Source organism: Salvelinus alpinus, chromosome 23 (genome assembly GCF_045679555.1).
Source record: "Salvelinus alpinus chromosome 23, SLU_Salpinus.1, whole genome shotgun sequence".
NCBI lineage: Eukaryota > Metazoa > Chordata > Actinopteri > Salmoniformes > Salmonidae > Salvelinus > Salvelinus alpinus.
In genome coordinates, this window is record NC_092108.1 from 6,237,409 (window position 1) to 6,254,899 (window position 17,491).

Sequence of the window (17,491 nt, forward strand, 5' to 3'; positions counted from 1 at the left end):
AGGACCTGGTCATTATTGTTGTCCTATGCTGAAGTGTGTATAATAATTCCAATAGTTAGAATGATAAAGACAGTGGTGTAGTCATCTATAGGGATTAATGGGGGATGATCAAGGATCACCCTTGACCTATTTCCAACAGCAGGAAGCGCCATGGGAGCAACAGCTCTCACTTACCCTGTCACCGTGATCTCCGTGTGGGCCAGGGGAACCCTGCAAGCCTGGGGAGCCAGGGAGACCCTGTGTACACACACACACACACACACACACACACACACACACACACACACACACACACACACACACACACACACACACACACACACACACACACACACACACACACACACACACACACACGCACACACACGCACACACACGCACACACACGCACACACACACACGTTAACTAAAACATCCCACACCACCACAGCAGAGCTAGCTAACCAAACTGCTACCACATTTAATCTATCAACCTCAGAGAGAAATAGCTAAACAACTCTCTCTCTCTTTCTCCCTCTACCTCTCTCTCTTTCTTCCTTTCGCTCTCTTTCTATCTCTCTCTCTCTTTCTCCATCTATATCTTTCTCTTTCTCCCTCTACCTCTCTCTCTTTCTCCCTCTCTCTCTCTCTTTCTCTCTCTAGCTCTCTCTCTCTCCCTCTATCTCTCTTTCCCCCTCTCTCTCTCTCCCCCTCTCTCTCTCTCCCTCTATCTCTCTTTCTCCCTCTCTCTCTCTCTCTTTAGCCCTCTCTCTCTCTCTCCTTTTTTCTCTCTCTCTTTCTCCCTCTAGCTCTCTCTCTCTCTTTCCCCTTCTCTCTCTCCCTATATCTATCTCTCTTTCCCCTTCTCTCTCTCTTTCTCCCCCCCTCTCTCTCCCTCTCTTTCTCTCTCTATCTCTCTCTTTCTCCCTCTCTCTCTCTCTTTCTCTCTCTTTCTCTCTTTCTCTCTCTTTCTCCCCCTTTATATCGCTCTCTTTTTCTCCCTCTCTCTCTCTCTCTCTCTCTCTCTCTCTCTTTCTCCCTTTCTCTCCCTCTCTCTCCACTCTCTCTCTCCCTCGCTCACTCTCTTTCTCCGCTTTCTTTACAGGTTCATTCAGGAGGACTAAAGCACTTTTCATAAATATAGTTTGTTCCCCCCTCTTCTCTTCAGCAGTTCTCCATCTGTGGAAAGAGAGAGGGTCAGGGGGGAAAGAGAGAACGTGATACTCACAGCTTGGCCGGGGGCTCCTTGGGGTCCTTCAATCAGCATCCCCTAGAATAGAGGGAAGAGAGAGAGGGAACAATTAATACAGTAGCCTTCAGAGACGGCAATAAATCTACACACTGCAGAGTGGAGACAAAGTAGAGGAGTGGGGAAACAAGGACTGGGGAGTCCATACAGGAGAAACTGTATTAAATTATGTTCTGTAAAAATGTGTTTATGGCTAAGTAAACACATTTTCAGCTGATAAATCATTAGTACCTAGTTATACAGTAGTGATATGACCTAGTTATACAGTAGTGATAATAACTAGTTATACAGTAGTGATAATAACTAGTTATACAGTACTGATAATATCTAGTTATACAGTAGTGATAATAACTAGTTATACAGTAGTGATAATAACTAGTTATACAGTAGTGATAATAACTAGTTATACAGTAGTGATAATAACTAGTTATACAGTAGTGATAATAACTAGTTATACAGTAGTGATAATAACTAGTTATACAGTAGTGATAATAACTAGTTATACAGTAGTGATAATAACTAGTTATACAGTAGTGATAATAACTAGTTATACAGTAGTGATAATAACTAGTTATACAGTAGTGATAATAACTAGTTATACAGTAGTGATAATAACTAGTTATACAGTAGTGATAATAACTAGTTATACAGTAGTGATAATATCTAGTTATACAGTAGTGATAATAACTAGTTATACAGTAGTGATAATATCTCATTCTACAGTAGTGATAATAACTAGTTATACAGTAGTGATAATATCTAGTTATACAGTAGTGATAATAACTAGTTATACAGTAGTGATAATATCTAGTTATACAGTAGTGATAATAACTAGTTATACAGTAGTGATAATATCTAGTTATACAGTAGTGATAATAACTAGTTATACAGTAGTGATAATATCCCATTCTACAGTAGTGATAATAACTAGTTATACAGTAGTGATAATACCTAATTATACAGTAATACCTCATTCTACAGTAGTGATAATAACTAGTTATACAGTAGTGATAATACCGAGATATACAGTAGTGATATGACCTAGTTATACGGTAGTGATAATACCGAGATATACAGTAGTGATAATACCGAGATATACAGTAGTGATATGACCTAGTTCTACAATAGTGATAATACCGAGATATACAGTAGTGATATGACCTAGTTATACAGTAGTGATAATACCGAGATATACAGTAGTGATATGACCTAGTTATACAGTAAAACCTCGTTCTACAGTAGTGATATGACCTAGTTCTACAGTAAAACAGTAATACAGGCTTTGACTTACGGGTTCAATGATGGCGGGTTCTCCTTTCTCTCCCTTCTCACCACCATATCCTCTTCCTCCCATCTGAAAACAACAGTGAAAGACACCAGATATTGGTTGATATTTGACTGAGTTGTCAACGAAATACAGTGTTTCCCATATACTCATGTAGTTAGCCGGTGGCCTAATGCCTGGAAGTCTATGGGAACAGCTAGCATGTCATTGCGCTAATTGTAGTAGCATAACTGCTGAAAAAGTAGTTATTGACTTAGCAACTGACCCAGTAACTGACTTAGTAACTGACCCAGTTACTGACCCAGTTACTGACTTAGTAATTGACTTAGTCACTGACTTAGTCACTGACTTAGTCACTGACTTAGTAACTGATGTATTATCTGACCCAATAACTGACTTAGTAACTGACTTAGCAACTGACCCAGTAACTGACCCAGTAACTGACCAAGTAACTGACCCAGTAACTGACTTAGTAACTGGCGTAGTAACTGACTTATTAACTGACTTAGTAACTGACGTATTATCTGACCCAATAACTGACTTAGTAACTGACTTAGTAACTGGCGTAGTAACTGACTTATTAACTGACTTAGTAACTGACGTATTATCTGACCCAATAACTGACTTAGTAACTGACCCAATAACTGACTCAGTAACTGACTTAATAACTGACTTATTATCTGACCCAGAAACGGACTTAGTAACTGACTTAGTAACTGACTTAGTCACTGACTTAGTCACTGACTTAGTCACTGACATAGTAACTGACCCAGTAACTGACCCAGAAACGGACATATTAACTGACCCAGTAACTGGCCCAGAAACTGGCCCAGAAACTGACTTAGTAACTGACTCAGTAACTGACTCAGTAACTGACTTAGTCACTGACTTAGTAACTGACATAGTCACTGACCCAGTAACTGACCCAGAAACGGACTTATTAACTGACCCAGTAACTGACCCAGTAACTGACCCAGTATCCGACCCAGTAACTGACCCAGTAACTGACCCAGTAACTGACCCAGTAACTGACCCAGTATCCGACCCAGTAACTGACCCAGTAACTGACCCAGTATCCGACCCAGTAACTGACCCAATAACTGACCCAGTAACTTACAGTACTCGTACTAGTCTTTGTGATACGAGTGTGTGTACACTCAGGCCACTGTATGAGTATCGAAAGCCACAGTACTTACACTAGACTCTGTCTCGGTCTCAGCGGGTATACCGGGCCCAAACTCATCCTCATAGCCTGAGACAGAGGCGGTGGGTTTGGCCTCGCCAGTACCATAGTCTCCATAATCCCCGTACTCGTAGGTCTGTTTCATCTCCTTGGTGTCGCCGTATTCCTTCAGATCATACTCCTTAAAATCGTACGAGTTCTCGCCGGGGTCGGGACCTTTGGTGTCTGAGCCGGTTTCTGCGGTAGCCGTAGGGTCGGCGCCAACCTTCTCCACGCCTGTGATGTAATCATCAACTTTTTCCTCGTCATAGTTCTGATTGGTCATTGTGAGGAGGGGAGGGAACATGGAGGGTTGGGGTTAGAGAGAGGACAACGCATGGGAATAGGTAACTTATTGAATAACTTTCACATGATTTATTCTATTTAGAGTAATATGTGATTGTGAATCACAGTTAAAAACATTTGTTTTAGTCTCTTCTCAGATCTGTGTGAGTCTAGACTACCAATAGTCTGTTCTCAGATCTGTATGAGTCTAGGCGACCAATAGTCTCTTCTCAGATCTGTGTGAGTTTAGACTACCAATAGTCTGTTCTCAGATCTGTATGAGTCTAGGCGACCAATAGTCTGTTCTCAGATCTGTATGAGTCTAGGCGACCAATAGTCTGTTCTCAGATCTGTATGAGTCTAGGCGACCAATAGTCTGTTCTCAGATCTGTGTGAGTCTAGACTACCAATAGTCTGTTCTCAGATCTGTGTGAGTCTAGACTACCAATAGTCTGTTCTCAGATCTGTGTGAGTCTAGACTACCAATAGTCTGTTCTCAGATCTGTATGAGTCTAGACTACCAATAGTCTGTTCTCAGATCTTTATGAGTCTAGACTACAGCATACTACTTTAGTTACTGTTGTCATATGATTCATGTCATGTATGGTATGACAACGATAATCAGATGCCGGTCTTAGTTTAGACAGCATGCTGACAAAACAAACGTATCATACTTTTACATACTGTAAAACAACACATTTCACTCCACCTATCCGGTGTATGTGACAATAAAACATACATCTATTTGATTTGATTTGTTCTTAATCACACGTTTACACATATAAACATGACCACGGGTTACATCAGTTTAAAATGAAGGGCTCGGTTTCCCAGAGATGGATTAAGTCTATTGATCCTGGAAAAAACATTTTCAACAGAGGATCCTACGGCCAACACGCTTTTTAGTTAAAGAGTAGTCTTAATCTGAGGCGTAAAAAACGGTCCTTTACGTGTTTAAATCATAATTCCAGATCAACCAACAGAGGAAGGGGAGGTAAGAATATCTATTTCATGTTATGAAAATTATTCTGTTGTAAAAAAAAAAGCACACTTTGTTCCATTACAGTTCAATAAAAAAATACAATTTGATTTGATTTTCAAAAATACCTTTCTTCACCGCAGACATTGTTTTCTGTCTCTCCTCAACTTCAAAACTATTTTTTATTTATTCATTCATGTCCTGGGTTGTGTAGACTTGTTCACCTGCACCCTCATAACGGTGTCATAATGTGTTGCAGATATATGGCATGTGTTGGTTGCATTGCATCCATATTGTCTCACTTTACCCCTGAATGTCTCTCATTGAATTAAGGGCTACGTTTATGTGATGGTTTAGCTCAAAGGAAGACGGGGAAACTACAACAACAACCAAGAGGAGATGGGATGAACCCCTTTGGTCACAACAACCAAGAGGAGATGGGATGAACCCCATTGGTCACAACAACCAAGAGGAGATGGAATGAACCCCTTTGGTCACAACAACCAAGAGGAGATGGGATGAACCCCTTTGGTCACAACAACCAAGAGGAGATGGGATGAACCCCATTGGTCACAACAACCAAGAGGAGATGGGTTGAACCCCATTGGTCACAACAACCAAGAGGAGATGGGATGAACCCCTTTGGTCACAACAACCAAGAGGAGATGGGATGAACCCCTTTGGTCACAACAACCAAGAGGAGATGGGATGAACCCCATTGGTCACAACAACCAAGAGGAGATGGGATGAACCCCATTGGTCACAACAAACAAGAGGAGATGGGATGAACCCCATTGGTCACAACAACCAAGAGGAGATGGGTTGAACCCCTTTGGTCACAACAACCAAGAGGAGATGGGATGAACCCCATTGGTCACAACAACCAAGAGGAGATGGGTTGAACCCAATTGGTCACAACAACCAAGATGAGATGGGTTGAACCCCGTTGGTCACAACAACCAAGAGGAGATGGGATGAACCCCCGTTGGTCACAACAACCAAGAGGAGATGGGTTGAACCCCGTTGGTCACAACAACCAAGAGGAGATGGGATGAACCCCATTGGTCACAACAACCAAGAGGAGATGGGATGAACCCCATTGGTCACAACAACCAAGAGGAGATCGGTTGAACCCCGTTGGTCACAACAACCAAGAGGAGATGGGATGAACCCCTTTGGTCACAACAACCAAGAGGAGATGGGATGAACCCCATTGGTCACAACAACCAAGAGGAGATGGGATGAACCCCATTATTGACAACAACCAAGAGGAGATCGGTTGAACCCCGTTGGTCACAACAACCAAGAGGAGATGGGATGAACCCCGTTGGTCACAACAACCAAGAGGAGATGGGATGACTCCCGTTGGTCACAACAACCAAGAGGAGATGGGATGAACCCCATTGGTCACAACAACCAAGAGGAGATGGGATGAACCCCATTGGTCACAACAACCAAGAGGAGATGGGATGAACCCCCGTTGGTCACAACAACCAAGAGGAGATGGGATGAACCCCATTGGTCACAACAACCAAGAGGAGATGGGATGAACCCCTTTGGTCACAACAACCAAGAGGAGATGGGATGAACCCAATTGGTCACAACAACCAAGAGGAGATGGGATGAACCCCATTATTGACAACAACCAAGAGGAGATCGGTTGAACCCCGTTGGTCACAACAACCAAGAGGAGATGGGATGAACCCCGTTGGTCACAACAACCAAGAGGAGATGGGATGACTCCCGTTGGTCACAACAACCAAGAGGAGATGGGATGAACCCCATTGGTCACAACAACCAAGAGGAGATGGGATGAACCCCATTGGTCACAACAACCAATAGGAGATGGGATGAACCCCCGTTGGTCACAACAACCAAGAGGAGATGGGATGAACCCCATTGGTCACAACAACCAAGAGGAGATGGGATGAACCCCATTGGTCACAACAACCAAGAGGAGATGGGATGAACCCCATTGGTCACAACAACCAAGAGGAGATGGGATGAACCCCATTGGTCACAACAACCAAGAGGAGATGGGATGAACCCCATTGTTCACAACAACCAAGAGGAGATGGGATGAACCCCATTGTTCACAACAACCAAGAGGAGATGGGATGAACCCTGTTGGTCACAACAACCAGGAGGAGATGGGATGAACCCCATTGGTCACAACAACCAAGAGGAGATGGGATGAACCCCCGTTGGTCACAACAACCAAGAGGAGATGGGATGAACCCCGTTGTCACAACAACCAAGAGGAGATGGGATGAACCCCGTTGTCACAACAACCAAGAGGAGATGGGATGAACCCCGTTGTCACAACAACCAAGAGGAGATGGGTTGAACCCCATTGGTCACAACAACCAAGAGGAGATGGGATGAACCCCATTGGTCACAACAACCAAGAGGAGATGGGATGAACCCCATTGGTCACAACAACCAAGAGGAGATGGGATGAACCCTGTTGGTCACAACAACCAAGAGGAGATGGGATGAACCCTGTTGGTCACAACAACCAAGAGGAGATGGGATGAACCCCATTGGTCACAACAACCAAGAGGAGATGGGATGAACCCCCGTTGGTCACAACAACCAAGAGGAGATGGGATGAACCCCCGTTGGTCACAACAACCAAGAGGAGATGGGATGAACCCCATTGGTCACAACAACCAAGAGGAGATGGGATGAACCCCATTGGTCACAACAACCAAGAGGAGATGGGATGAACCCCATTGGTCACAACAACCAAGAGGAGATGGGATGAACCCCATTGGTCACAACAAACAAGAGGAGATGGGTTGAACCCCTTTGGTCACAACAACCAAGAGGAGATGGGATGAACCCCATTGGTCACAACAACCAAGAGGAGATGGGATGAACCCCATTGGTCACAACAACCAAGAGGAGATGGGATGAACCCCATTGTTCACAACAACCAAGAGGAGATGGGATGAACCCTGTTGGTCACAACAACCAGGAGGAGATGGGATGAACCCCATTGGTCACAACAACCAAGAGGAGATGGGATGAACCCCCGTTGGTCACAACAACCAAGAGGAGATGGGATGAACCCCGTTGTCACAACAACCAAGAGGAGATGGGATGAACCCCGTTGTCACAACAACCAAGAGGAGATGGGGTGAACCCCCATTGGTCACAACAACCAAGAGGAGATGGGATGAACCCCGTTGTCACAACAACCAAGAGGAGATGGGATGAACCCCGTTGGTCACAACAACCAAGAGGAGATGGGATGAACCCCATTGGTCACAACAACCAAGAGGAGATGGGATGAACCCCATTGGTCACAACAACCAAGAGGAGATGGGATGAACCCCATTGGTCACAACAACCAAGAGGAGATGGGATGAACCCTGTTGGTCACAACAACCAAGAGGAGATGGGATGAACCCTGTTGGTCACAACAACCAAGAGGAGATGGGATGAACCCCATTGGTCACAACAACCAAGAGGAGATGGGATGAACCCCCGTTGGTCACAACAACCAAGAGGAGATGGGATGAACCCCGTTGGTCACAACAACCAAGAGGAGATGGGATGAACCCCATTGGTCACAACAACCAAGAGGAGATGGGATGAACCCCATTGGTCACAACAACCAAGAGGAGATGGGATGAACCCCATTGGTCACAACAACCAAGAGGAGATGGGTTGAACCCCATTGGTCACAACAACCAAGAGGAGATGGGATGAACCCCATTGGTCACAACAACCAAGAGGAGATGGGATGAACCCCATTGGTCACAACAACCAAGAGGAGATGGGATGAACCCCATTGTTCACAACAACCAAGAGGAGATGGGATGAACCCTGTTGGTCACAACAACCAGGAGGAGATGGGATGAACCCCATTGGTCACAACAACCAAGAGGAGATGGGATGAACCCCCGTTGGTCACAACAACCAAGAGGAGATGGGATGAACCCCGTTGTCACAACAACCAAGAGGAGATGGGTTGAACCCCATTGGTCACAACAACCAAGAGGAGATGGGATGAACCCCATTGGTCACAACAACCAAGAGGAGATGGGATGAACCCCATTGGTCACAACAACCAAGAGGAGATGGGATGAACCCCATTGGTCACAACAACCAAGAGGAGATGGGATGAACCCCGTTGGTCACAACAACCAAGAGGAGATGGGATGAACCCTGTTGGTCACAACAACCAAGAGGAGATGGGATGAACCCTGTTGGTCACAACAACCAAGAGGAGATGGGATGAACCCTGTTGGTCACAACAACCAAGAGGAGATGGGATGAACCCCATTGGTCACAACAACCAAGAGGAGATGGGATGAACCCCATTGGTCACAACAACCAAGAGGAGATGGGATGAACCCCATTGGTCACAACAACCAAGAGGAGATGGGATGAACCCCGTTGGTCACAACAACCAAGAGGAGATGGGATGAACCCCATTGGTCACAACAACCAAGAGGAGATGGGATGAACCCCATTGGTCACAACAACCAAGAGGAGATGGGATGAACCCCATTGGTCACAACAACCAAGAGGAGATGGGATGAACCCCATTGGTCACAACAACCAAGAGGAGATGGGATGAACCCCTTTGGTCACAACAACCAAGAGGAGATGGGATGACCCCCTTTGGTCACAACAACCAAGAGGAGATGGGATGAACCCCATTGGTCACAACAACCAAGAGGAGATGGGATGAACCTTGTTGGTCACAACAACCAAGAGGAGATGGGATGAACCCCTTTGGTCACAAATCATTAGCTGGCAGAGTTCTATTAGTTAATTTTATATCAAGATCAGATTTAAGAGTTGTTTCTGTCCCAAAGGGCACCTATATATAGTGCACTACTTTAGACCAGAGCCCCATGGAACCCTATTCCCTACATAGTGCACTACTTTAGACCAGAGCCCTATGGGTAATAGGGTCCATGTTGGAAACAGTTGAAAAACGCCAAACAACGTTTTTTGTGAATTCAAGGAAAAAGAACATCCATCGTTGGTTCTTTGATCTTTTGTAATATCTAATATTCTAACTCGGAGATGGCAAGCTGAGGGCTTTGTAATATCTAATAATCTAACTCGGAGATCGCAAGCTGAGGGCTTTGTAATATCTAATAATCTAACTCGGAGATCGCAAGCTGAGGGCTTTGTAATATCTAATAATCTAACTCGGAGATCGCAAGCTGAGGGCTTTGTAATATCTAATATTCTAACTCGGAGATCGCAAGCTGATGGCTTTGTAATATCTAATATTCTAACTCGGAGATCGCAAGCTGAGGGCTTTGTCATTTCTAAATTGGATGATGAGTTCAGAAAGGTTCATAAATAAGTTTCCGCATAAGGACGACCTGCGTTTTTACCACCGAGCTGCTTTTAAAACCGTTTTAAGTCTAAATTCTTAAACAATCTCTTTGAGAATACTATACACTAAGCCTCAGTATTTACCAGCCATTTGATCGTATCCAAAATGGCCTCGGAGTTAATGGAGACAAAGGAATGTTCTCATCAGAATATAACATGAGGTATTCATATTACATCATGTGGTATTGGCAAGCATTTTGGCAATTCATAAGCCACATACATCAAACCACCATATATAACGTTGACGACTCTCTGTCTGGAGGCTCAGCTGGTGGAATAATCCTACATGTTTTAAAATTGTTTCCGCCTTTGTCATTTCGGATCATATTTTTTTACTTTGATGGAACCAGGAGGTCCATCCTCCTTCAGAGAAACACAAGCCCTATGTCTTCCCTATTCCCTATATAGTGCACTACTGACGATAAGAAACACATACAGTGGGCTCAGGTCAGAAGTAGTCTACTACTGACAATAAGAACCACATACACTAGGCTCAGGTCAGAAGTAGTGCACTACTGACGATAAGAACCACATACAGTAGGCTCAGGTCAGAAGTAGTGCACTACTGACGATAAGAACCACATACAGTAGGCTCCGGTCAGAAGTAGTGCACTACTGACGATAAGAACCACATACAGTAGGCTCAGGTCAGAAGTAGTGCACTACTGACGATAAGAACCACATACAGTAGGCTCAGGTCAGAAGTAATGCACTACATACGGAATATAGGGTGCACTTTGGGACACAGCCAACTGAGTTAAACTCTGTAGTTTAGTAAATAACCTAACATTTAGTAAATAATCTAACATTTAGTAAATAATCTAACATTTAGTAAATAACCTAACATTTAGTAAATAATCTAACATTTAGTAAATAACCTAACATTTAGTAAATAATCTAACATTTAGTAAATAACCTAACATTTAGTAAATAATCTAACATTTAGTAAATAACATAACATTTAGTAAATCATCTAACATTTAGTGATAAAAGTGTCATTAAACATGAGGAAGTATGTACCGGGATTGGAGAGGTTGAGTCTGTAGGCTTCTCAGCCGGTTGATCGCTGTCCACCGTACCGTAGTCATAGGCTGTGTATTCTCCATCCACAGAGGCTGCATCCACAGCGCCAGCCTGTACATTCATGATAAAACACAAGAAAGAAGATGGAAAAGGTAGAAAATAGTGGGATGATAACGACTCATAACCACTCACTATAGCTTCAACATGAGCGGTAACCACTCACTATAGTATCAACATGAGAGAGGAAACCACTCACTATAGTAACAACATGAGAGAGGTAACCACTCACTATAGTATCAACATGAGCGGTAACCACTCACTATAGTATCAACATGAGAGAGGTAACCACTCACTATAGTATCAACATGAGCGAGGTAACCACTCACTATAGTATCAACATGAGAGGTAACCACTCACTATAGCCTATAGTCAACATAAAGGTAACCACTCACTATAGCATCAACATGAGAGGTAACCACTCACTATAGTATCAACATGAGAGAGGTAACCACTCACTATAGTATCAACATGAGAGTAACCATCACTATAGTTCAACATGAGAGGAACCACTCACTATAGTATCAACATGAGAAGGTAACCACTCACTATAGTTCAACATGAGAGAGGTAACCACTCACTATAGTATCAACATGAGAGGTAACCACTCACTATAGTATCAACATGAGAGAGGTAACCACTCACTATAGTATCAACATGAGAGGTAACCACTCACTATAGCATCAACATGAGAGAGGTAACCACTCACTATAGTATCAACATGAGAGGTAACCACTCACTATAGTATCAACATGAGAGAGGTAACCACTCACTATAGTATCAACATGAGAGGTAACCACTCACTATAGTATCAACATGAGAGAGGTAACCACTCACTATAGTATCAACATGAGAGAGGTAACCACTCACTATAGTATCAACATGAGAGGTAACCACTCACTATAGTATCAACATGAGAGAGGTAACCACTCACTATAGTATCAACATGAGAGAGGTAACCACTCACTATAGTATCAACATGAGAGAGGTAACCACTCACTATAGTATCAACATGAGAGAGGTAACCACTCACTATAGTATCAACATGAGAGAGGTAACCACTCACTATAGTATCAACATGAGAGGTAACCACTCACTATAGTATCAACATGAGAGGTAACCACTCACTATAGTATCAACATGAGAGGTAACCACTCACTATAGTATCAACATGAGAGGTAACCACTCACTATAGTATCAACATGAGAGGTAACCACTCACTATAGTATCAACATGAGAGAGGTAACCACTCACTATAGTATCAACATGAGAGAGGTAACCACTCACTATAGCATCAACATGAGAGAGGTAACCACTCACTATAGTATCAACATGAGAGAGGTAACCACTCACTATAGTATCAACATGAGAGAGGTAACCACTCACTATAGCATCAACATGAGAGAGGTAACCACTCACTATAGCATCAACATGAGAGAGGTAACCACTCACTATAGCATCAACATGAGAGGTAACCACTCACTATAGTATCAACATGAGAGAGGTAACCACTCACTATAGCATCAACATGAGAGAGGTAACCACTCACTATAGCATCAACATGAGAGGTAACCACTCACTATAGTATCAACATGAGAGAGGTAACCACTCACTATAGTATCAACATGAGAGAGGTAACCACTCACTATAGCATCAACATGAGAGAGGTAACCACTCACTATAGCATCAACATGAGAGAGGTAACCACTCACTATAGCATCAACATGAGAGGTAACCACTCACTATAGTATCAACATGAGAGAGGTAACCACTCACTATAGTATCAACATGAGAGAGGTAACCACTCACTATAGCATCAACATGAGAGAGGTAACCACTCACTATAGTATCAACTTGAGAGGTAACCACTCACTATAGTATCAACATGAGAGGTAACCACTCACTATAGTATCAACATGAGAGGTAACCACTCACTATAGCATCAACATGAGAGAGGTAACCACTCACTATAGCATCAACATGAGAGGTAACCACTCACTATAGTATCAACATGAGAGAGGTAACCACTCACTATAGTATCAACATGAGAGGTAACCACTCACTATAGTATCAACATGAGAGAGGTAACCACTCACTATAGTATCAACATGAGAGAGGTAACCACTCACTATAGTAACAACATGAGAGAGGTAACCACTCACTATAGTATCAACATGAGAGAGGTAACCACTCACTATAGTATCAACATGAGAGAGGTAACCACTCACTATAGTATCAACATGAGAGAGGTAACCACTCACTATAGCATCAACATGAGAGAGGTAACCACTCACTATAGTATCAACATGAGAGAGGTAACCACTCACTATAGTATCAACATGAGAGAGGTAACCACTCACTATAGCATCAACATGAGAGAGGTAACCACTCACTATAGCATCAACATGAGAGAGGTAACCACTCACTATAGTATCAACATGAGAGGTAACCACTCACTATAGCATCAACATGAGAGAGGTAACCACTCACTATAGTATCAACATGAGAGAGGTAACCACTCACTATAGTATCAACATGAGAGAGGTAACCACTCACTATAGTATCAACATGAGAGAGGTAACCACTCACTATAGTATCAACATGAGAGAGGTAACCACTCACTATAGTATCAACATGAGAGAGGTAACCACTCACTATAGTATCAACATGAGAGAGGTAACCACTCACTATAGTATCAACATGAGAGGTAACCACTCACTATAGTATCAACATGAGAGGTAACCACTCACTATAGCATCAACATGAGAGAGGTAACCACTCACTATAGTATCAACATGAGAGGTAACCACTCACTATAGTATCAACATGAGAGAGGTAACCACTCACTATAGCATCAACATGAGAGGTAACCACTCACTATAGTATCAACATGAGAGAGGTAACCACTCACTATAGTATCAACATGAGAGGTAACCACTCACTATAGTATCAACATGAGAGAGGTAACCACTCACTATAGTATCAACATGAGAGGTAACCACTCACTATAGTATCAACATGAGAGAGGTAACCACTCACTATAGTATCAACATGAGAGGTAACCACTCACTATAGCATCAACATGAGAGGTAACCACTCACTATAGTATCAACATGAGAGAGGTAACCACTCACTATAGTATCAACATGAGAGGTAACCACTCACTATAGTATCAACATGAGAGGTAACCACTCACTATAGTATCAACATGAGAGAGGTAACCACTCACTATAGCATCAACATGAGAGGTAACCACTCACTATAGTATCAACATGAGAGAGGTAACCACTCACTATAGTATCAACATGAGAGAGGTAACCACTCACTATAGTATCAACATGAGAGAGGTAACCACTCACTATAGTATCAACATGAGAGAGGTAACCACTCACTATAGTATCAACATGAGAGGTAACCACTCACTATAGTATCAACATGAGAGGTAACCACTCACTATAGCATCAACATGAGAGAGGTAACCACTCACTATAGTATCAACATGAGAGGTAACCACTCACTATAGTATCAACATGAGAGAGGTAACCACTCACTATAGCATCAACATGAGAGGTAACCACTCACTATAGTATCAACATGAGAGAGGTAACCACTCACTATAGCATCAACATGAGAGGTAACCACTCACTATAGTATCAACATGAGAGAGGTAACCACTCACTATAGTATCAACATGAGAGAGGTAACCACTCACTATAGTATCAACATGAGAGGTAACCACTCACTATAGTATCAACATGAGAGGTAACCACTCACTATAGTATCAACATGAGAGGTAACCACTCACTATAGTATCAACATGAGAGAGGTAACCACTCACTATAGCATCAACATGAGAGGTAACCACTCACTATAGTATCAACATGAGAGGTAACCACTCACTATAGTATCAACATGAGAGGTAACCACTCACTATAGCATCAACATGAGAGAGGTAACCACTCACTATAGTATCAACATGAGAGGTAACCACTCACTATAGTATCAACATGAGAGAGGTAACCACTCACTATAGTATCAACATGAGAGGTAACCACTCACTATAGTATCAACATGAGAGAGGTAACCACTCACTATAGCATCAACATGAGAGGTAACCACTCACTATAGTATCAACATGAGAGAGGTAACCACTCACTATAGCATCAACATGAGAGGTAACCACTCACTATAGTATCAACATGAGAGAGGTAACCACTCACTATAGCATCAACATGAGAGGTAACCACTCACTATAGCATCAACATGAGAGAGGTAACCACTCACTATAGTATCAACATGAGAGGTAACCACTCACTATAGTATCAACATGAGAGAGGTAACCACTCACTATAGTATCAACATGAGAGGTAACCACTCACTATAGTATCAACATGAGAGAGGTAACCACTCACTATAGTATCAACATGAGAGGTAACCACTCACTATAGTATCAACATGAGAGAGGTAACCACTCACTATAGTATCAACATGAGAGAGGTAACCACTCACTATAGTATCAACATGAGAGAGGTAACCACTCACTATAGTATCAACATGAGAGGGTAACCACTCACTATAGTATCAACATGAGAGAGGTAACCACTCACTATAGTATCAACATGAGAGAGGTAACCACTCACTATAGTATCAACATGAGAGAACATGAGAGAGGTAACCACTCACTATAGTATCAACATGAGAGGTAACCACTCACTATAGTATCAACATGAGAGAGGTAACCACTCACTATAGTATCAACATGAGAGAGGTAACCACTCACTATAGTATCAACATGAGAGAGGTAACCACTCACTATAGTATCAACATGAGAGAGGTAACCACTCACTATAGTATCAACATGAGAGGTAACCACTCACTATAGTATCAACATGAGAGGTAACCACTCACTATAGTATCAACATGAGAGGTAACCACTCACTATAGTATCAACATGAGAGGTAACCACTCACTATAGTATCAACATGAGAGAGGTAACCACTCACTATAGCATCAACATGAGAGAGGTAACCACTCACTATAGTATCAACATGAGAGAGGTAACCACTCACTATAGTATCAACATGAGAGAGGTAACCACTCACTATAGTATCAACATGAGAGAGGTAACCACTCACTATAGTATCAACATGAGAGGTAACCACTCACTATAGTATCAACATGAGAGAGGTAACCACTCACTATAGTATCAACATGAGAGAGGTAACCACTCACTATAGTATCAACATGAGAGAGGTAACCACTCACTATAGTATCAACATGAGAGAGGTAACCACTCACTATAGTATCAACATGAGAGAGGTAACCACTCACTATAGTATCAACATGAGAGAGGTAACCACTCACTATAGTATCAACATGAGAGGTAACCACTCACTATAGTATCAACATGAGAGGTAACCACTCACTATAGCATCAACATGAGAGAGGTAACCACTCACTATAGTATCAACATGAGAGGTAACCACTCACTATAGTATCAACATGAGAGAGGTAACCACTCACTATAGTATCAACATGAGAGGTAACCACTCACTATAGTATCAACATGAGAGAGGTAACCACTCACTATAGTATCAACATGAGAGGTAACCACTCACTATAGTATCAACATGAGAGAGGTAACCACTCACTATAGTATCAACATGAAGGTACCACCACTATAGTATCAACATGAGAGAGGTAACCACTCACTATAGTATCAACATGAGAGGTAACCACTCACTATAGTATCAACATGAGAGAGGTAACCACTCACTATAGTATCAACATGAGAGAGGTAACCACTCACTATAGTATCAACATGAGAGAGGTAACCACTCACTATAGTATCAACATGAGAGGTAACCACTCACTATGCAACATGAGAGAGGTAACCACTCACTATAGTATCAACATGAGAGGTAACCACTCACTATAGTATCAACATGAGAGAGGTAACCACTCACTATAGTATCAACATGAGAGAGGTAACCACTCACTATAGCATCAACATGAGAGAGGTAACCACTCACTATAGTATCAACA

General features: G+C 42.5%; 1 protein-coding gene across 1 annotated transcript in view; it reads right to left on the reverse strand.

Moving 5' to 3' along the window:
* The window catches only part of LOC139550125 (collagen alpha-1(XI) chain-like), a 182,867-nt gene that overhangs the window by 104,587 nt on the left and 60,789 nt on the right, over nt 1–17,491 (reverse strand). Inside the window, exons 7-11 of the mRNA XM_071360770.1 lie at nt 11,387–11,500; nt 3,710–4,009; nt 2,520–2,582; nt 1,208–1,249; nt 175–237 (exon numbers count right to left, since the gene is read on the reverse strand). Of these exons, the coding sequence (XP_071216871.1) occupies nt 175–237; nt 1,208–1,249; nt 2,520–2,582; nt 3,710–4,009; nt 11,387–11,500 (582 nt within the window). The remainder of the gene's footprint in view (nt 1–174; nt 238–1,207; nt 1,250–2,519; nt 2,583–3,709; nt 4,010–11,386; nt 11,501–17,491) is intronic.